At 40.7% G+C, this 21,525-nt stretch overlaps 1 protein-coding gene across 19 annotated transcripts in view; it reads right to left on the bottom strand.

Annotated features, from left to right (window-relative positions):
• The window catches only part of PHACTR2 (phosphatase and actin regulator 2), a 125,999-nt gene that overhangs the window by 24,050 nt on the left and 80,424 nt on the right, over nt 1-21,525 (bottom strand). For 10 of the 19 annotated variants that reach the window (XM_068938554.1, XM_068938552.1, XM_068938551.1 and 7 more), the window contains 3 exons: nt 18,338-18,496; nt 2,996-3,551; nt 1,498-1,697 (listed from right to left, as the gene is read on the bottom strand). In XM_068938554.1, the coding sequence (XP_068794655.1) occupies nt 1,498-1,697; nt 2,996-3,551; nt 18,338-18,496 (915 nt within the window). Of the gene's footprint in view, nt 1-1,497; nt 1,698-2,995; nt 3,552-7,885; nt 8,123-18,337; nt 18,497-21,525 lie in introns of all 19 variants that reach the window. The other 9 variants (XM_009673590.2, XM_068938544.1, XM_068938542.1 and 6 more) reach the window with 1 other exon arrangement.

Raw genomic sequence — 21,525 nt, 5'->3', positions numbered from 1 at the left:
AGACACGGCACTTTTGCGTTCAAGCCTTCTTACCTAAGCACAGTAAGCCACTTCCTCCTGAATGTCTGTGGGCAAGACTGTCAAGCCATGGGTCGACTCTCATTTTACTCTGGCATAAGGCCACACAGCAGGTGGTAGGGGTAGAGTTGCCCTTCTTTCTGCCCCATAACTACTTGTTGCTGCCACTTCCTTTGCTCCAGTGTTAGTGTTGGTGCGGCTGCTGGGGAGGTGGATCAGGGAACAGTTTCAGCTGAAAACCAGCTCAGCAACAGCCACCATCAAAAAAATAAGCATGAGTGCTGGCCTAAGAGAAGAATGAATAGCTGGGAGCAGGAATTAGGCAGGACAACCCCCTCCAGCAGCAGCAAGGATGTCTGCGAAATTAGGGTGGTGACACAGCCATGAACGCAGCTGAAATTTCTAAACTATAAGCTTTGATGTAGTCCCCTGCGATCTGCTCTTTCTGCAAAGGTGCTATAATGCTTAAAGCTTTCTAATCAAAAGGAACAAATGACTTTCAGACAGGGAAGTCGGCAGCTGATTGATGGGTTTCCTGTGTTGTCCACCACAACCTGTGCTCACACTATTACACCCTTGAACCTTGCCCTGGGGCTCCTGCACGGGCTCACAGAAGTTGCTGGGATTGGTGCGCAGTGAGAGCTAGTCCTCCTGGAGGAACGTAACCTGCAGCCTGGATGGTGGCTACGTGACACCAAGCGACTGGGAGACTCTGAGCTCAGCCATTTCAACTGACAGAGGAGAGCTGCTGCAAAACAACTTCCTCATTCACCTCACTCCCACAAGAAACCCTGTAATCTCTAGCACAATTCAGTTCAAACGTGTAAAAGCAGAGGTGCTTTAAGGGTCGAGCATGGATGAACCGAATTAATAGCTCACTGACGCCCAAATGTGGAGGCCTTGTTCCATCCTCTTTTTTCCTGAACCTGCTCCTGCAGCCTCTACTCCCACCCACGCAGTGCTTGATCTGCTCCCACCATTGCATTCGTCCCAGCCGGTTTCTAACCGCAATTGTCTAGGAAGGGAGAAGCAGGACACTCACTTCTCAGTCGTGGTAAAATATTAATTCATCTAAAGTTATCTCATGCAACCGTATCCTTCTCTTTACCCTGCGCTAACATGGGCCAGGCATGCTCACATACTGCAACGTGCAATAGGTAGTCTGCAACTGCACCTCAGGAAGCCCTGCAGTAAAACCAAATCCTGGAACGCAGTCACCTGCAGAGTGATGTGCTTACTAGCAATCCCATCCCAAAGTCTTCTCTTCCCCTCGGGCTACAACTTCAGAACAGCTGCACAAAAGCTGGCTGGGTGTAGGTGTCTTTAAACGACACACAACTACAGAGCTCCAGTTATCAGCCTGGATGCAACCACAGCAGCTTAGCAGGACTTCTGACCCAGCCCCGCTCAAACAGGTATATTAGATATAGTCTAAGGCAGCCAACCCTTCCTGGTACACCCCTCTTGTCAGAGGCTTACTTTCAGCACTTCCATTATCATCGTCGTCATCATCATCATCATCTGTGTAGAGTATGGGCCCATCAGAGTCCGAGTCGCTGCTGTGGCTCTCTCTGCTACTTTCACTCTCAGGAGTGGCAGCAGCTTCAGAAGCTTCCTCCCCTGGTTCAGCATGTGTTTGGTTAGGTGCATCCTCCTCTTTTTCTTCTGTGGTAGCCAAACTGTTAATTCGTAAGCAAACAGGATGTCACAGTAATGGAAGCAGCACAGAACACAAAAGGGAGACAAACCGTATAAGCAAATATGAAATAAAAGCCCTATTATTCAAACTGACTTCTCTCTCTCTCAAAACATAAATATATATAATAATGTGCACATATATAACATATATAATGTATGCGTGCATATATATGTATGTATATGTTAGGAAGATGCAAACAGTCTGAAATGATGAGCTGCGAAGGTTATGTAAAGAAATCACTGTTCTTATTTATTTCTTGAGGGATGGGACCAACAGTACATAGCAGCTAGTAAGAACAGAAGAGCAGCTAATAATGCTGGAGGTAAGAGGACTGAGTCTCAGAGTGGAAGGAAGTACAAACTTCCCTATCCTGTGAGTGTGACTCTGTTGCAAACACAATTTGATTGCTGCTGAGTCCAAAATGTTCATTTCCATCACTGAAGAACGTGGAAATTAGCACCAACGTGTCCTCTACCTTGGGAAAATCCTTTATGTAAATGAAGGGTAGAGCACGGGGAGAAGAAGCCAGCACAGGAATGTAATACTAGCACACCCGTACCAGTAAGTTTCTCTACTCAAGAGAGATTCTCCAGGCCACTGGCATCTAGACTAAACCTTCTTGGGGCATTTTGAAAGATACTGGTTCTTGTGGCAAGGAACAGACAGATGAAGAAGCTAGTTGCTTTTTTTGCTGCCAACTATTTTGTTTAAAATTTGTAATTACGACCTTGCTCTTTACTTGATTTTATGGTATGTCAGACTTAGAAAACCAAACATCTACTAACCAAAGCCTGGAAATGTCATTTGAGAGGTGGCAAGTAAATCCAGCTATTGAATTGAGAGCTTTAGTAGCGAGATTTTTAAGGATTTCCACAAAAAAAGTAAAACCCTTGTAATTCAGCATCAATTCTTGTTTGCTTTTATGAAAGAGAAACAAAAGAGTTACCTGCTACCTAGCTGAGCTGTTGACTGCACCGGCCATATTAAGCCAGGCAACCATGCAGGAGGCAGGTTATGACAAATGACGTTCTGGAGCAACATTAGGTATTACAGGTGAGTGGTACAAAGATGTTGTCATGGAACAGACTGTGCTGGGATGCAACACTGCCCTCATCCACTAAGAAATGCACACAGATTTTCTTCTCAGGGCCAGCCAGCAAAAGAAATAAACGATCCCCATGTGCCTTTAGCATCCCTTAAACCAAGGTAACACTAGAAATCTGGCTTCCTTAGCAGTGAGCTTATCACTGCTCATCACTGACAGCAATACAGCCTTACCTTTCCGTGTCTTCTCCCCCAGCATCTGGACTGCTGTCTAGGGCTGTACTGCTCAGGTTCTCATCTGTGCCATGTTCAGTCTGGAGAAGAGGTTTATAATCTGATCCAGCAACAGATGGCCCTGCTCCACAGCTGTCTGACACAGCTTGTGTGTCTGAGGCACTGGAATGACTGGCTGCAGCAGGAAAAGGAGGCGGAAGTGGAGGTGGAGGAGGTGGAGGGGCAGCAGTGGGAGGAGGGGGAACAACTAGCTTGCTCTGCTGCTCTGTGATGTCCTCCGTTTCAGAAATTACTATGGAAGGTTGCTCAGACTCAGATTTTTCTGCCTTCACTTCCAACCTGTTGGCTGTGGCACCTGAAGGGGGAGAAGCAGCCCCATCTGGTGCTGTTCGTGGGGCTGACTGTTTCCCAGGTTTTTTCTTGCCCCTGGGGGTCCCCGATGAGCCTGATTTGCTGGAAGTCTCCTTAGAGGCTTTGGGATGAGATGATGTGGACGAAGGAGATGGTGATGAAGAGGACTTGGAGACTGGTGGTTTTTTTGCATGAGAGGAACTAGCTAAAACATGAAAAGAAAAAGCATTTTACAGTCTTGCAGCTACATCATTTTTTGCACCATTTCTGCCTGAATTGACTTGCGTGCTGATACTTCAAAAAATGAAAAAATTACACTTTGTACTTTCATAATCCTTCACCATATACTTGATAAGTAAATACTACAGTTCAAATTTCAGCTTTAGAGGCAGAAAAACTGAAATGATGAATACTTGCCCAGGAACAGTGGAGGGGAGCGAAAACTTGATTTTAGTACTCTAGCACCCTTAAAACTTGTCCGGATATCATCTAAAAAATGCAATTTTCTTCAAAGTGTTTATTGCCAGGGTTAAATAATTTGCCACTAGATAGAGAAAACTGTCTGCCTTCCTAACTGAGCTAACCTCCTAGACACATGAGTTTTCCTGACTTTCTATGAGACTCAGGGCAAGTATGAGGGCTTCCTGAGGGGGAAATCAGAGACCCCCAAATTAGGTTTCTACTCTACAAGAAGATTCTACCTTTCTACACTGACAGCGCAGAAAGCTTTGAAACTGAATCTTGAATTTAGAGGCCGGAATTGGCTCAAGTGATCTCCAGAGGTCCCTTCCAACCTGTATCCTTCTAGGATTAGGGATCCTGCATCACTTAAATTCCTATTATGCCAGTGGATGGGAGTCTATTTTAACAAGCATTAAGGCAGAGTGCTGGGCTCCCCTGCACAAGAAAGATATGGACTTAATAGAGCAAGTCCAGCAAAGAGCCACGAAGACTGGCTCATCTCTCACACAAGGAGAGGCTGAGAGAGCCTGGAGAAGAGATGGCTCAGGGTTATCGACATTTAGAAATATCTGATGGGATAGTATAAAGAAGATAGAGCCAGACTCTTCTCAGTGGTGCTCAGTGACAGGATGAGAGGCAACGGGCACAAACCGAAACACAAGAAATTCCACCTGACCATAAGAAAACACTTCTCCACTGTGAGGGTAGTTGAACATGTTGCTCAGAGAGGTTGTGGCATCTCCATCCTTGGAGATACTCAAAATCCAACTGGGCACAGCCCTGAGTAACCTGCTCCAGCTGACTCTGCTTGAGCAGGGGGTTGGACCAGACGATCTCTAGAGGTCCCTTCCAAACCCAGCTGTTCTGTGATTCTGTGATTTTGCAATATTCTTGCAGGTGGTGTCCTCTCAGTTAAGGGTAGGAAGTAGAGCGATAACAAAACAAAACAAAACGGACTTGCAAGTCCAGTTGGGCATATCAATTCAATGGAAGTAGAATCCACTGACCTTGCTCTGCACAAATGAACTCTATAAGGGGAGAGGCATTGAAGGCCTCCCATATGTTCTGGAGCTGTTTGTCTAACCTGTGACAAACTCTAGTAGAATCGACAATATAGTGACACGAGGTTCTGACAGCAGCTGTACAAGTTCGCCAGTAATGCTGCTTTTTACTTCTGATGTTTACCATGCTGAAGCAGATATGGTTGCACCTTTACTATAATCACTGCCGAGTCTGGCAGCAGATTTTAACTAGCTTGGTATGCATGTGCATTCCAGTCACATTTTTGATTGCTGTGATGATGCACCCATCATCTGGACCGGGAGCTCAGGCTTCTGACATTCATTTAGAAAGCAATACAAACAACAGCCATTTTACAATTCATTTTTTTTCATCAAAATATATCCCACTCAAACACTTCTGCCATAGTAAAAATACATTAACCTCAAGAGAACGAATGAAACCATTAAAAAGTTACACAGCAGCCTTGCGGCTAAGCTTTCTGAGTAAAATGGAAAGCTATAATCAAAATCTGCTGAAAGGCCTATTTTACTTATAAGCATTTAAATTAAAACAAAACCCCAGCAGAGTAGGATAGAACCAAAATACAGATACTGGCCATAGTAAGCTCATAACATAAAAATAGCTTCCACAGTTAAGACTGTTCTCAATCTCAAAGACGGAAAATAATAGAAAAGCTACATTATACTGTTCTCTGCTGTAGCAGTACGTTATGGTTTATAAACATTTGGAGTGCCGCGTGGCTTTCAGTACATCTGGAAAAATCTGTAGAAACTCATGACTTCAGGCAAATCATTATCCCTCTTTGTGCTAACTGTAAAGGGCACAATATAAAATCTACTGATACTGCACTAATCTTACCAATCAACTACAAATCACTGACTAACAAATCAGCAAATCAAAAGGAAACAAACAAACGTTACAGACAGCCGTCCATAATTGCAGTGGAAATAAACGGTGGCTCCAAGCTGTGTATTATTTAGCAGAAACCTTACTGAGTAGGACAGTGGTACTAACAAAGGGGTCTGGTTCTGATCCAGCAAAGCACTTAAGCACGGGCTCATAGTCAACGAAACCAGTTACATGCTTCGACTTAAGAACTCCAGCATGATACAAACATACAGCCACACTATAATTATCGCTGGGAAAATGTCAGATGTTTCCATTGGGGAAAAAAAAAAAAAAAAAACTTGCATTATTCTCAGAACCTTTTTGGACTTGCCATCAGATACAGAAACCTGAAAGAATTTTCCTAGAGAAAATTTCCTCCCACTTTCCCTTAGGTCAAAAGAGCTATTGTTACTGCTGCTCTTGGCTGGGCTGGCTGACAATTTTCTGTCATATCTCTCTTTCAGCAGAAAATTAGAATTTTGATTAAATTAAAATTTTTGTGATGATTATTTGTCTTGCGGAAAAGGTCCATGTTTCTGTTTGAGCTCCCAAATCTACCGTTTCAATGTGGAAATAGCCTGCTGTGATGCCTCATGAGAGCTATGGTTCAGTTACTGACATTCCTATCCTCCTTCATGGGATGGGATCACTGGCTGTGATCATCAGGTCTTCACTTTCATGGGGATCTGATAAACCTCCTGTACTAACTACTGCTTTCCAAGCAGCTCCATTTACTAAGTATTGCCCTCTTTCAAATGAATACGACGTACTTAACGTTGAAAGAAAGTACTATTGGAATATGTACTATTTCAGACAAAGGATACATTGATATATTTTACACCCATATGGTCTCAAGCATTCCATGAAATTTCAGCAAGGCTACTAAAACACAAATCTGGAATTTACATGTATTTTAATTAAACAACTCAGATACCTACAAATTTGTTTCCATCGATGGGCCTAAACATTTTATTTATCAGAAGGGGTTATTTCAAAAAGGTTTACTGTTATATGGTTCCCTCATCTTGGAATAACTGAGTTTTCCATCTTAATGTGAAATACAGGCAGCAAATTCTGGGTTTTCAAAATGTTTATTCTTGTGGTCTGCTGATGTAGTAATGATGTAATGGTCCAAAGTTAATGGACATTTTATGGTAAAGTTATTATTGTAACTTTAGCAGTCCTGTAATATTTTCAAACAGTCCTCTTCTGTGTGCTTCAAATACAAAACTTGCCAAAATGTACAAGCTATGAAGAAGTATAGTTGGAGAGAAAACTGGAGGGACTGAGGACTCTGAAAGACTGAAAGAGGACTGAAAACATAAGGTTTGTATAAGCTGGCCGAGGCATATGCGCGGTCCACTCATCACAATACCACTTGTGTTTAAATTATATTTGAGTGTTCTCATTTTGGTCATCTTCCAAATTATAACCATTCAAACTTGAGGAGATCAGTACCTTGAATATAGCTATCTATAATCTCCTTAATTTAGCATTATTGCTAAATTTTGGTTGAAAAGTGTAGTGATAAATATGTTTGCTACGTACCTGATGATGGACATTTTCCATTTACAGTGCATGTCTAGAATCATAGAGAGCCGTCAGTCAACCCACAGAAGCCTGGCCATTTCTAATGAGTTATAATTTGTTCCTGCAGCTAAAACAAAAGCTACTCCATATTCTTTAAAGATGCATTCACAGTTTTATCCTTCACCTCTTCGAGATCTTGCACATCTTGTCGCATTTCCTGGACGAGTATATGTTTCCAGCAGAAACATACAGCAATATCACTCCCCAAAACAGGTTTACTTTGGGGCAACCAGACACGTGTGGTTTTAGAAGTCACCTTTTTTTCCCTGCTGATTCTTCAACAGTTCTCTAGGGCATTTTATTGCCAGCATTTACACTTTAACTGGGAATACAATATAGTCTCTAATGTGCTTGGTCTTGTGTGTTCGTTTTTTTAGATAGCCAAGTGATCTGTCCATTATTTAGGGTGTTTGCAGACAGCAGAACCAGAGCTCAATGGAGAGAGAATTAAAACACATCAGTTGCACGCTCTTTTGTACACTGTTATTTACAAAAGTAAAAGTTATCATAAGACCAAGTCAAGCACCCCCATGCACATGCACCAACCATAACGGGCACTGCCTGTGCAGTACTCACCAGCATCTCGATTTGCACTGTGACTTGTTGGCTTGGGAGGTGGGAGAGGAGGCTGCTTAGCAGGAGCCTTTCCCTTTTTTTTAGCATGAGGTGCTTCATTACTCTTATGGCTGGTGGTGGTGGAAGCAGCAATAGCATTTTTTGGTGGCAGCAGAGCTTTTTTAGTTTTAGGCTTAGGCCTGGGTAGCGGTGGAGCATGGGATGCCGGTATTTCTGGGCAGTGATCAGTAGTGCTCTCTACGGATAAGAAAGTGAACAGAAGCCAACTGACAGACATATGCCACATACATTCAACAGCAAGCTTGACAACAGCGACAACTTTTTGCTGCTTGAGCTCTTGGGAATCAGCAGGGACTTCCTCAGCTTCTGCCTCATACTGAAGTATTACTTCAGGAAAATGTTACTGCCTGTCTCAATTCAAGTCCTTCTCCTGCAAGATGATGCATTTTTGCCCTGCATGCCTCTCGGTCCCACCTCTTCTAGCGTTCTAAGCATCATCCTTAACTTTCAGTAGCAAAAACCAGAGCGCCAGCTGCAAACTAAGCATGAGAAGTGCCATCTACTTCTCTAACAAGTTCCCTTGGGTTCCTTCCAATTCTCTGAGATCAACAGGCTACAAAACTCAGATTCATGTGAATGTGAATGTGAACAGGGCCATTCTCTCAGGCAGAGGTTCAAACATGGCTACGTAGCTGGAATTTTCCCCTACAGCCACCCATTCTCCGAAGCTGCAGTCTGCTTGCTCATAGAAACAGTAACTTTATTTTGGGTATCTTCCCCAGGGTATTTCTACTCTTCAGAAAGAGATGACGTTAAATTAGATAGAATGCCATTTGCCTTGGGATTGCTCTTCCCTCCTGCAAGCTCTTCGGGTTCTGTCGCAAGACTGCAGTTTCAATAATCAATAATTCCTTAGTCGATGGAGATTTTTTACTAAGTCTACCTCAGCATATAGTGTTATGCAGCGCAATAGCACTTGGTGTGTAGAGTGAAACAGGTGGCACGGAGGACTCAACGTCCACACTCTGCACGTTTCAGGAGATTTGACTTTGGATTAGTTCTAGACTAGGCTTGTAGACTATATGCCATTAGCAGTGGGAGCACATTCATTGAGTTACTGAATGCATCTTTTGGTTTGGTTTCATCCAAAAGGAATCTAGTTCGTACACAGCAAACCAAAGCAGCGTAAGTGGGGGTGATCAGGAGATTCATTGTGAAAGCGCACTCCTGATGCAAACTGCAATGATAGTCTAGATAAACAATTTATAGTCAACATAAAATTTTGCAACATAATCTCTATGGTTGTTCGACTCTAGCTGGTAGCCAGATGGAAATCTTTATTCCATCATACCAACTCTGTGCCCATTCAGTCTCAAAATAACCTTTCCAAATCTTTTAGAAAAAATGTTTTATAAAAACACGAGCATACTGTCAAAATCATTAGGGTTTTACTCGCCTGTTAGTAAAAACTATGGTGCTTGGAGAAGAGAAAGGAGCCAAGGATATATTGAAAGTACTTCTAAAAATACATCTTTTATCACTGAAGAGGAAACCAATTCACTTCTTACATTATGTCATATTATCACCTCCTCTTATATACGTTAAATGGCCATTCCTGAATCTCCTGCCTTTTTTCTGCTCTATTCCTCCCTATGTAAAAGATTCCCAAGAGATAAGCAGCATCTTTTTGTTTTAAGACTAGTAGACGAAAAACAAAATGTACTGGACAACAATGACAATCTTTATCTCAGAAATAAAGCCTTTTCAATCTTTATGTCAGAAAAAAAAGCCTCTTCAGCTTCTAGTTTAAGGCTGGTTAACATGAATCTAATGCATCACCTGCAGTTATTAAAAGCAACATGCACACATAACTCTCTTCATGAACTGAAGGAATTAACACTAACTCTTAACACTAACTCTATCTTCCTCCTTTATTTCCAGCCCTTATTATCACATTACAGACTAGCACGTTTTTGCTAATACTGTGCAAGAACTATTGTATGGCAACCTTTACAGTTATCAAACAGATTATTTCAAGCACCAGTTCTTGGACTATCTCTTTGTTCTCCTACCTCTTTCTTCTGGACCAGAGAAAGACTTTGAAGAAGAAAGAAATACATTTCTTACATTTTGCTTTCTTCTTTTACAGCAAAAAGTATCTTGTTGTGAAAATATACCTACCTTCATTCAAAGTTAATAAATGATTATATTCTGAAAAAGCAGGGAATTTTAAAATTTTAATTCTGCTAAACATAGCAAGAGAGGATTTTGTCTTTTGAAGATCTTGAAGGACATGATCATCAGGAAGAGTTTTTACCTGTAAGCCATTCTTTGATACATTTTTTTCTTCACGAGTCCAGCATGCTAAAGTTTTAGTTATTAATAGGAAACAATTTAAGAAAAGTTGCTGTACACCATCACTGACTTCTGCTTCCAGTCATATTAATACAAAGTAAGTGTTAAAAAGAGAATAATACTCTAGTAAAAAGAAATACACCATACAACGTGTTCTAAAGTAATACAATGCAATCACTTAAAATCTCAAATAATTTACTTTAAACTACCAAAATGACTGAATGGTAAGTGTAGTAAAATTTACATTCCAAATTAGTCAAAAAAGCACAAACATCTAAGGTCAAAGCTTAACTCAGCTGGAAATAAACACATCTTAACGACTGCCAGTGAACGATTTTCAACTTTTCTTTAGAAAAATAATTAAAAACTGTAAAGGAAAAACAAAAATAGAACAGAAAGTTTTAATCAAGGTTCTTGCTTGCAGATTTCAGTTGTTGATTAAAACTAGCGATTTATTATAATAGCAATTTTAACAGATGTACTTTGCCATCACTTGGATATCAACTTTAACTCTTTCTGATAGGATGTACTGTTATGTACATCATATCCCAGTTTGGCAGAATCCTTCTGCACAGCAGCACCGAGACCCACATTTTCTGTCTGCTCGTATAGTTACAGCTCTCACTGAATCTTGATTGCATCTTGATTATCTAAATGCCCTTTTTTGGCCTTGACTGTTGAATCTTTTCTCACCCATATCTATAAGCGAAGCTGTGGCAAAGGTGTTTGCTACGACCACGTCATCCCTCTTGGCGTCCCTTTGCCAGTTCCATCTTTTTTTATCTCATCATATACGAACTGATAACCCTCAATGTCTAGTGCGCACACAGTCTGATCTTGCCCAAGCTGCTGTTTCTCATTTACTCCTAAAGTTAATGGTTCCCATTTCCCATCTGACCAGCCCATTATACCAGCTTTTGGTGCCTGCAAGCCGTGTTTGAAGCAGATAACTTTTCACTGCTTTTCCTTTGCTGCCCCTCACGCCTGGAAGGAGCTCCCTCCTAGCAGTCGCAAAGCTACCTATCTTCCTTCAAATTCCCCTCCGCTATGATGCCAAACCCGACAATTTTTAGGCGGCTGGCATTGTGCTTATCCTGGGCTGGTCTCCTCTTCTTTTTCAGCACCTAACTGCAGTGTGCTCTCACAGACTGCAAGTCCACTGGAACATATTTTGTGTTGTTCTGTGTTTATGTAAGACACTGTACAATACATTTCTGGTATACAGATAAGCACTGCAGTAATACGAATAACTGATAATAATAATGGCAACAGCAGCATGCTCTTGAACAAACAGTGACTGGGATGGTCGGATGTCTGTAAATGGCTCAAGATATAATTATGCTGTAATTGTACCTCCCTAACAGGATTCTGCATGAATATGGGCCCTTGGTCTTCATGCCTGTTCTTTCTTTGGCATCTCAGCTGTGACTGCCAAATCAAGGAGCCATCTGAATCAGTTCAGGCCATCTATTTGTTCAAGCCCATCTCCATGGTACCTCAGTACCAGCTGCAATGTATTTTTATTGCTGCTGTTTTGCTTAATGTAGACAACTGTTCCTCAGGAACTGGACCTAAACAAAAGGTCTCCAAAAGACCATCAGATCGGAATATATTTTATTCACTGCTGCCTTGATTAAGACATCTGCTGTAAAAGCAATCTGCCTATAAAGTACTCTTTTAAAAGGAAAGCAAAGCAAATGTTAATGTCTCATAAAGCATTTGGTTCAGTAATATGTTTATGTTTAGAATACATTTTCTAAAGGCCAGATTTTCAAGGAAGCTCAGTTTGAGACCAGATTTTCTTGTTCCCAGAAACTGTGATCGGGGCCAGACTTTCAAGAAATCTGTGTTCTCGTGTAAATACCTAAATGATGGCCAGGATTACAAAAATACTCAGCATGCAGCAGCTCTCATGGGGACTCTTCAAGTCTCAAAGAGTTTCAGAGAGATTCCAGCGTGCCATATTCACTGGGAAATTAGATGACTTATTTTGGAAGCTAAACGTGGGATCTTTTAAGAACTGTGGAACAAATGGTAATTACGAATAGCTATGAAAATCCTGGACATAGTTTCAGAAGCTATACACAAGTAGGTTGTACAATACATGCATTTTTTTCTTTACTCTTACGAATTTCTAAGGAATTGAAGGCCTAAGTTTTTCAACCCCTGGATTTTGTCATACAGTACTGAAATTCTTGTTTCTACGGCTAGAGTACTGATACAAAGCTAGCTTACAAACAGCGAACCAATACAGCTGCAACTCGAGCATGTAAACTAGATCAATTTCAAAGTACTCTCCTTCTGGGAGACTAGCATAACTCACTGGAGTAACGCTATGTAAAATGGAAGTTAAAAATAACACGCGATTTGGTATCCTTTGCAGGATAAGTCTGCAAAATGAAACTGTTCTGAGAATCATGAGTTTTTCTTTTTCCAGACTATGCAGAGAGCTTTGTTTTGACTAATACAGGAGAAGAGAATGTCTTTTGACTCTAGTTTTGACACTAGTTTCTCTTTTCTGCTGATGCAGGTGGTCACCTCATACAATCTCTTTCATAAATTTCAGTTTTAACCAACTCCATCTTTTTGTTCCTGTTATTGCTACTAAAAATCTTTCAAGAAAAGACCCCTTCTGCTTCTTAGAAGGCTTCCTTTGATTTCCCATTTAAATGTATTTCAAGGCACTATTTACTCATTTCTACTTGTGCCAGCATTGTCCTTTAGCTGTGCTCTCTCCTGGCTGTATACCAACTTGTTACGTTAAGACTCTCAGGCTCCGTTTTGCTAGGCTGAACAAGAACAGCTGTCTCATGGCGGTCTTAGCAGCCCTCTGCACTAATTCCAGTTTTGAATTCGTCTTTCTTGAAAACGGATGAGCAGATCTGCACATCTGCAGATTTCCAGATCTTTCTCACTGCATAATGTCAACAGTACCATGTGCAAGAGGTCTTACAACAGAGACAGTGTAGAAAAAACAGCAGAGGAGAGAAAAGGACAGGTGTAACATCTGAACTAAGGCAATGACATTCAAATATTTTGCACTAGTTCCAAGATAAAAAAAGAAAAGATACTGACCGTCATTTTACATTGCTAACTGCCAAACTGTTGCATAAAAACTCAACTATTAACACAAGGTAGAATATCTCAAATATCTCCATGATCAGCTGCATACTTTTACCAAATCTTCGTCTATGGAAGATGTGGAAAGTGACAGGGCATGTAGGTTTCTACATTCCCTTAAATTTCCTGTATAGATATGCTCAAACAATTCAATAGTTAGTCTGTTAAATTCCTGTCTACAATCTTATTTCTGGAGCCACATTAGGATATTTTTTCTATAAAAGAAAAAAAAAATAGCTTCACAAACTGGGAGTTTACTCTGCCACTCAGCTTCTGTGGGTGAAAGCTACTGCCTCTCACATCAGCCTACTGGCCTCAGCTAGCCTGGCCGACTTAGCAAATGGGTTCTGCCCAGAAAGAGCCCTATTGAGTGTAGCTTTTCTTTTAAGAAGATTTAGATTCAGCCTCATTTAGTTCAGGTGATGACTAGAAGATAAACTGTTCTTAGAAAAAAACGGCTTTAGCCAGCAAGCAATTCAGCTGGAGCGAGACCTACAATAAGATTCTTTGAGAGTCATACGAAAATCAAGTTCTTCTGTACGATACTAATGTCGATGATCCACAGAGCCCAGGAGTATAGGAAGCCAGCTAGACAGACGAGAGGGAATTAAGTCTGCCTTGTCTCTCACAGTGAGTGGTTTGCAGAATTAGTCTTCTGAGATTAAGCAGGCTTCTATATGAGACCCTGAAGATGAGGGTTAACATCTGGAGCATACGTTCAGCAGGTATTTTTTCTGTTTTGGGGAAATAAAGCAAAGACTTCCGTGAAAAGGAACCTAGAAACTTCAAGTGTAAGAGCATTCCTTTGTACACAAACCAGAGCATTAGTCAACAACCATGCCTGCTTCTAAGACTAAAGCCCATGCCTCCAGCCCTCTTTTTTCAACTACTCGTAAGAAAAATAAAAGATTAAAATTAAAAGCAGATTTAAGGGAAAAAGTACGGGCAAAAGAACCTCCAAACCCAACATACTAAGACCAGGACCCTTTGCCAGCTGTCATACTAGAGTTATCTTGTAGGCGAAAAATAACACACCTACGGATCCTAAGAATTCATCTAGACACAGGACTACAAATTCTTTCCTTCAACGAAGGACAAGAGAAAGCCTGAGAGGACCACTCTGTTATGAATGGCATAGGAACATTTCAGCAGCTTGCGCTCCCTTTCACAGCACCCAGAACACAGCTCTGGCTTCTAGCAATGCAATTATTTATCAGACCAACAATCAAACACGGCTAGCAGCTGGTATGCAAAATGAAACTTATTACTTCTTTCCAGGCAACGCCTTGCTAATGGTTATTGAGCCTTTCATTTCTTCCAGCTCAAGCTAATAATAAAATGTGAAATTCTCTACCACGAGAAGATTTAGCTTGTTATGATAAAAATGAGTAAGACCTAGCTTTGCAAACTGAATTCAGAACAAACTCAGGGTGCTCAAGTATGTCTGTAGGCCAGAGACATCTTGGGAAGGTGGAAAGGAGAAAAAAAGGCTCTGACACAGTGCCAGAAGGTTTTATGTTGTGCAGGAAGCCTGTTTTCAGGGAGAGAAATCATCTAGGGAGCGAAACAGCTACTATTTTAACACCTTTTCTACTCATACGACTTTTGCTCTTCTCCAACACTGTTTTGGGGAGCAGGAGGTAGGAAGACTCCTTGGATGCCCTTTACCACGTTCATTTCCTATCAGGCAGGACTCCGGAAGGCTGCAGTCAGCAGTGGCTACCGCACATACCTTCAATGGATGCGGAGCCCAGTTACAACTCCACCTTCCAGTCTGCTCTCCCAAGAACAAGAGTGCTTCAATAAACTGCCAGTCTACTCAGTGCTCTGTGCTCCTTCCAGTCTACTTACAGAGAACGGCTACAGTTTAGCTCTTCATATTCTGGAAGAGATGCTAGCAACTTTTCTTAGCCAAAAAAGAAAAAAGAAATAAAATAAAAATTCAGAACTCAACCAAGCACACACATAATGTGATCTAGAAACAAGATTCAGCCTATGCTTTCTCATCTGCAAAGCTTCATCAGTCAATTACCTGTTTTATGTAAAACTGTCACCAGCCTTTTATTACCCCACCATAAAGGAGAAATTTCCTTTTAAACACCCCGCTTGGATGACTGACATCTCACCACTGTGGCAAACAGCAACAGTGACGCTATTAAATTACCAAAGGGAATTTTTCGCAAAATATGAAAAGCATCTGTAAGCTGACAAGCAGCAGATGGGGTATAAAGTTTAAAGAACTGTCTGGCAGCACAGGGGACAGCTTTCAGGGCTCTTTTTCTTCACTCACTTTTGCTTAACTCATTTTTACATTGTACGGTTGAGCCTATTGTTTTTCTTGTCGGTTCTGTATCTCTCTGGATGACGCTGTAACAACTTTCCTCTTCTAACTTCTTTTAACTCCTAACATTGTGCACATTCCATTACTCATTGCTACCAACTCTCACTATTTTATCACGATGCTTGTAATACTTGCTCTTTCTGAACTTCCAACTCCAGCAGTCATCAACATGTTTATATTTTAAGACCCACTTCAACAAGACAGCAGGTTAAGACCACCACTATTCGTTAAAAGTTTAATGTCTTTAGGCCTTACAAACATGCAAGGTAGATAGAGCTACCTTTAAGATTTACACATAACAGTTTATGACTCTACGAAGCCTAACATTAGCCTCCATAAAGATGAACTCCCCGAATCCATTACTCCTGATGGTCCTGACTCATCTCACCTACCTCAATTCTCATGACAGACAGAGGCTGTGATCTGAGACACCAGCATGCTTTATGGTCTGAGCAGAACACAGTGAGCCAGGTACTCCTGCGTTCCTGTTTCAGCTCTGATTTTGATGCTCTGTGAGGATTAGCTAACCACTCTTTGGTGGTTAGTTTCTCGATCTGCCAATGAGTGCAATGCATACCTACTGCACCTGCTGTAAAAGAGCACTAAGGATTAATCTGGTAAGTGAGGTGCATCTGTGTGATGTGGTGGACCTTACCCTTCTAAGTTCTAAGAACTAAGTTCAACAGAGCAGCTCACCTCCCTTAATGTCGTATAAAGTAAACAGTAACTGAAGTGAATTCACAAAGAACATGCAGTGAGTTATGCTGGATTTGCACTGGGTGAAAGGGCTGCTGATATATGGAATCATGCCTTAACACCTCTGTAGGTAGACTCCTATTCTGGAATAAGTCTTGATCTTTTTCAGGCAACTCAAAATATTTACATCTGGAACAACTTAATGTTTAGATGTAAGAGGAAAGCTATATTCAAAGTGCTTTACCTATTAAATATGGCCATACCGACGTTTTATGACGCCTAGAATACCAAGAACCCACGTTTCCTGTTTTTTTCCTCTCTCCTCCATATACATTTCATTTTCTGAGAGCGAGCTGAGTGACGGCAGTTTGACAGTTACACATTCTTCTGTACTCAGTCTACTCCTGTACAGCAGTAATTTTGAATTTCTCTCTGTAAGGACAACACAATATATAGGGAGTGCAGAAGATAATAATGCTTTTGAAATAGATACTGAATGTTCTCCTTTTCATTAGATTTCTACATTCTGCAGAGTCAGCTAGATGGGATTCCAACACAGTGGGCAATATATATTTCTAAAGAACTGGTTCCTTAGGAAAACCCCCAAGACCTGACAGTTGTAGAAGGTCGTGCCTTTCCTTTAGGGAAAGGCATAAAATAATAACTGATTTGATCTTCTATCCGAAAGTTACCCTGAACCATTTTACAGGAATTTTCCACGGCTTTTATTACTCTTTTTCTCCTGACCCAATACATGTCTGATTCTAGCTGGCACCAAATGATAAGACATATTTAAATGTCATGAAAAAGGCTAATCTTGTATTTCTGGCTTGTTGGGAGACAGGAAGTACTAGAAATCTCACAAGAAAGGCAGTTCTTCTTAGACTCCTAGCTACTTTTTACATACTCAAGCAATTTACATAGCTCAGAGAAGAATTCAAATTTTTGAGTTAGCTGACCGGGGCCTCTCAATCGCCAGAGGCTCATTCATCACTAGGTAGAGGTTACTAGAATATACTGGAAAGACTGTTCAGTCTAACAGCCAGTCATAAAGCACTTGAACTTCTGTACCCTTGTACTTTCCTCTAGGAAAATCCAATAAGTGGAATCGTATTTAAGAACTTTTTTATTGACAGTGGAAAAGAAGGGACGCATTATTCAAGACGCTAGAGAAAGAAAACAAAACAGGCCCAAATCTGTGATTCCACCTTAGTCTTTACTTTTTGTTATTCAAGCTCCTATTACCAACGTGGACCTGAATAAAGGTAATAGAATTAATATGGACTTTGGGATTTGAGATGTAGTAAATACCACTAAATATTTATTACATTTCAGCTACAGAAAACCTCACAGTCATAAAGTACATTTTCTATAAATGACCTAGGTTCAGCTTGCAGTAGTAGCCTGCCTCTTGAACTTTTCTGAAGAGCTGGACTGCAGCTGATCAAGATTTAATGAAAATCAATGGGAATGAGCTGCTGAAGTCACTTTCAAAATTATACACGTTTTTTAAGTGGTTTAAACACTTTTGCACATTTAACCCTTGAGCTACTTCTGCAATGATACTGGAAGGTCATCACCTTCCAGTATCATTACATTACGCATTTACATTTACGGTCTTATTTCACAAAAGGAAAACCTGGAAACAAGGCTTGCTCATGGTTACAAGGAAAGGCTCACCGTGAATTTAGAAACCAAACAGCCCTGCACACACTTTCATGCTAAGACCATGTTTCTCTTTAGGACCTTTCTATAGTCACAGTAAAACGCATGCCTACCAGTGATGAAATACCTCATGCTTCACAAGTGTATCTTCTCGGCAGGTTCTGCTGGCAGCCTTGCTGCAGAACAGAATTCACAGCCTGCATCGGTGCTAACGGAGGAACATGTTAATGTTTTAAGTAGGTGGAAAAGAAGTTGCGAAGAATGTGTTTGTTTACCTTTTGGATGTTCTTCTTTTCCTTCCGATGCAAAGTCTTTCTCTGACAAAGTACCATTATCTCCACTGGCTTTTACAATGTTTTCTTCCTGTATGGTTTCTTCACCAATGGCTATGGTGTGTCCATTTGAAGTTTCAAAATTTACTGTTACATCGCCATCTGAAATGAAAATCAAAAAGCTGTTGTCTAATTTAACTGCTTGCACAGCACCTACTGAAACATACAACATCTATCTGCTTTTAAATTTCCACGGAAACAAAGCAGAAGGACTTACTGAAATGGAAAAGATCAGGCTGTAGATCTGCTCTGAAAAGTAATTCTGTAAGGGAACTCTATAGGTTTCCAGGTTCTTTGGGTGGATATCTCTGTAGCGGGCTTGGAAGTGCATGTGAGTTTTCAGGTCCAGCTTTTGTGAATCCATCTGGGGACGTGAACTCTATGCACGTTAGCATCCCATTCTCTTCCTCCCTGCATCTTGGTTTACAGAGCAAAGAAACATGTGCACAGACCAAAATGGAGCTGCAGCTTGTTCCAGTAGGCCTCAACTCTGGACTATTAGGGACAGAATTGCAGGACTACTGTGATGTACCCCAGTAGATATATCAGCCAGGAATTCAGGCAGGATTTCTCAAAATATATGTGGCCAGTTAATGAATAAAATGGGTCACAGAGTCATTACCCAGTTGTGAGAAACAACGTAAGGTCTTCCTGTTTCACACATGATACCATTATTTGAAGTTTGCATTCCAAATTCTTTCCTAGAACTGATATTTTTTTCACTTACCCAGATGACCTCAGCTATATTTCTTTTCTCCTGAAGAAAACTCTTTTATCCTTCTTATTTGTCTCTATACTCTTGAAAAATGCTACACACTCTTGCTGGCTCAGTTTCCTCTCTTCCCTTATTTCACTTGTTCTGTTCTCTATTCCACACATTCTAAGATCACTGATAATTTTCTTCTCGGGTTATTGCTAAAACCTGTTGCCTTACCTTGCTTGCACTCCACCTGCAACTCACATAGATGACTGCTTTCCTCCTACTAGATTCTCTCACCTTTCATCCAAAAACAATACAACTTTATCTTGAGTCTCCTCTGCTTCCTCCGCTCGTTGCTTCTTTAACCATGATAAACTCCTCTCTCTTCTTCTCATCTTCTCCCTTGCTGTGCGCTATCAGTCCTGGATGTTCGGCCACTTCCCCATATCCGTACAGCTACGTAGCCTTTTTTACCACCTTGAGCTACTCTATGGGTTAACCTGATCAGTTTAATCCAAACACTAACTTCAAGTCAATGTGCAAAAACTAAGTTCTGCCTTCTCAACCCTTCCTCACCAACTACAGCTGATGGTCGCACAGGCTTCGTTCTTATCTTATTGCAACATACAACTTCTTCAACTTTCTTCTTCCAGACATTCACAAATCCATTCTTTCCTTTATGCCTCACAGGTAACTTTCTCATCTCTTATTCATGTCGTGGCTTGACAAACATCTCCTCTCTGGACTTGCCACTTTCCACTTCTCTCTTCTTCATTCCACATAAAATACTGTCACGTCTTCACATTTCTTGCCTCTCACATTTCAAGACTTTATATAATTTCATCATCGAGCTTTTGTCTCCATGGTCATTTTTCTAACGACCTTCCACACCTTCTTTTCCTATATCACTTACCCTCCTGTTTTAGCACCTTCAAATCAACCCTGTATTCGTTCAAACAGCTCCTTGAAACTTAAAATATTCACCACACACGAAGCACATGTAATGTAGGCAATACAGACTGGACTGATGGCCTTCTTAAGAGGGGAGGAAGGGGAGAAAACTATTCCGCTCTACATCCTTTCCCCCCTTTGTTCTGAGCCAACGGGATTACAAGTTTCTGTAACGGATTCAAAGTGGAGGGTCAACGATACTAAAGACCAAAGCATACATATCTTTAACACAAATGTATTATTTTCAGTATTTATTGTCAGACCGGTTTTAACCCACCTGAAATGTTAATACATTGTGTTAGCTGTCTCAAGAGTGTAAATGCAACTTATAACCATCAGTCAACAAAGTCATACAGCTCTGCAGCGAAGCACGTAGCAAAAAATGTAAGAAATTCACAGATGGATAAACTGAGGTATGGAGAGCTTACATTTCTTGTTTTAAATCAAAGACAATGGCAGAGGCAAGTTCAGAAGCCAGCTATGCTGAATGCCATAGTTTTATAATAAGAGAAATACTGTAAAGACCAGTGACGTCACATGTCAACAAATAAGCCCTCTATTTCTAAATATCAGTGCATATGAGGAATGTTAAATACTGAGCTATCCATGAGTTCACTTTCATAATTCTTCAGGTCAGGCAGAGTAACACAATTTCTAGGAGAAATCTGTTTTTGGAAATCACTAAGTTCTCAGTCAGTTCTCTTTACTGGCAAAATCTTATTAGACTTCTTGATAGAATGATGAATGGCTTAATTTTAGGCTATAGAGAATTATTTTAACTACTTGATTTTTATTGAATCTAGATTTATACAAGATCAAGAACACTAGAAACAATGCCACTAGGCCCACAAGGAATAAAAAACAAGTAGCAGTATTTCAGAAATACAGTCAGATGTACCAAACAGGTGTTAAATATGGTTTACTTAGGTTTTTCAAATACAAATAATTCTGGCTGTCAGTTCTTAAACCTTGTAAATGTTTTGAAATAAGTGGCGTCTTCCCCACAGACTTTTATGTTTGAGTTACTTGTGAATGTGGTCTGTGTGACAGTGGTTGGATCTGTATAATCAGTCCCAACACCGGTACTTTTTGATATCTGAAACTGCAGCTATTGATTTACTTCCTTTGGTTTACAGCAGAGAAACATACAGGGTGATGGCAGGGCCTCAAGCCCTTTAATTTTTCAGGCAAAATTTCCCCTGTCATCTTCCATTTCCTTTAGACAGCAGACCTTGACTCAAAAAAACAGGTTAAAGACAAATTCCAAAAATTTCTGACAAACAATAAGTAACAACCACAGGACTCGCACTCTCCAGGGAGCATCAAAAATATTTAGCAACGCGACCAAAAGTCACATAGTGTATATATATATCAGAAGCAGGAACAGAACACAAATCTCATCTCCACCTCGTCAATTGGCTCAAATTACCTCTCACACCTCCAAGCTGTGTCCTTATACCTATTTACGCTACACGGAAAC

This window comes from Struthio camelus, chromosome 3 (assembly GCF_040807025.1).
Source record: "Struthio camelus isolate bStrCam1 chromosome 3, bStrCam1.hap1, whole genome shotgun sequence".
NCBI classification, from domain to species: Eukaryota; Metazoa; Chordata; class Aves; order Struthioniformes; family Struthionidae; genus Struthio; species Struthio camelus.
The sequence above is the reverse complement of the archived record's forward strand: the minus strand, read 5'-3'. Positions and strand labels throughout refer to the sequence as shown.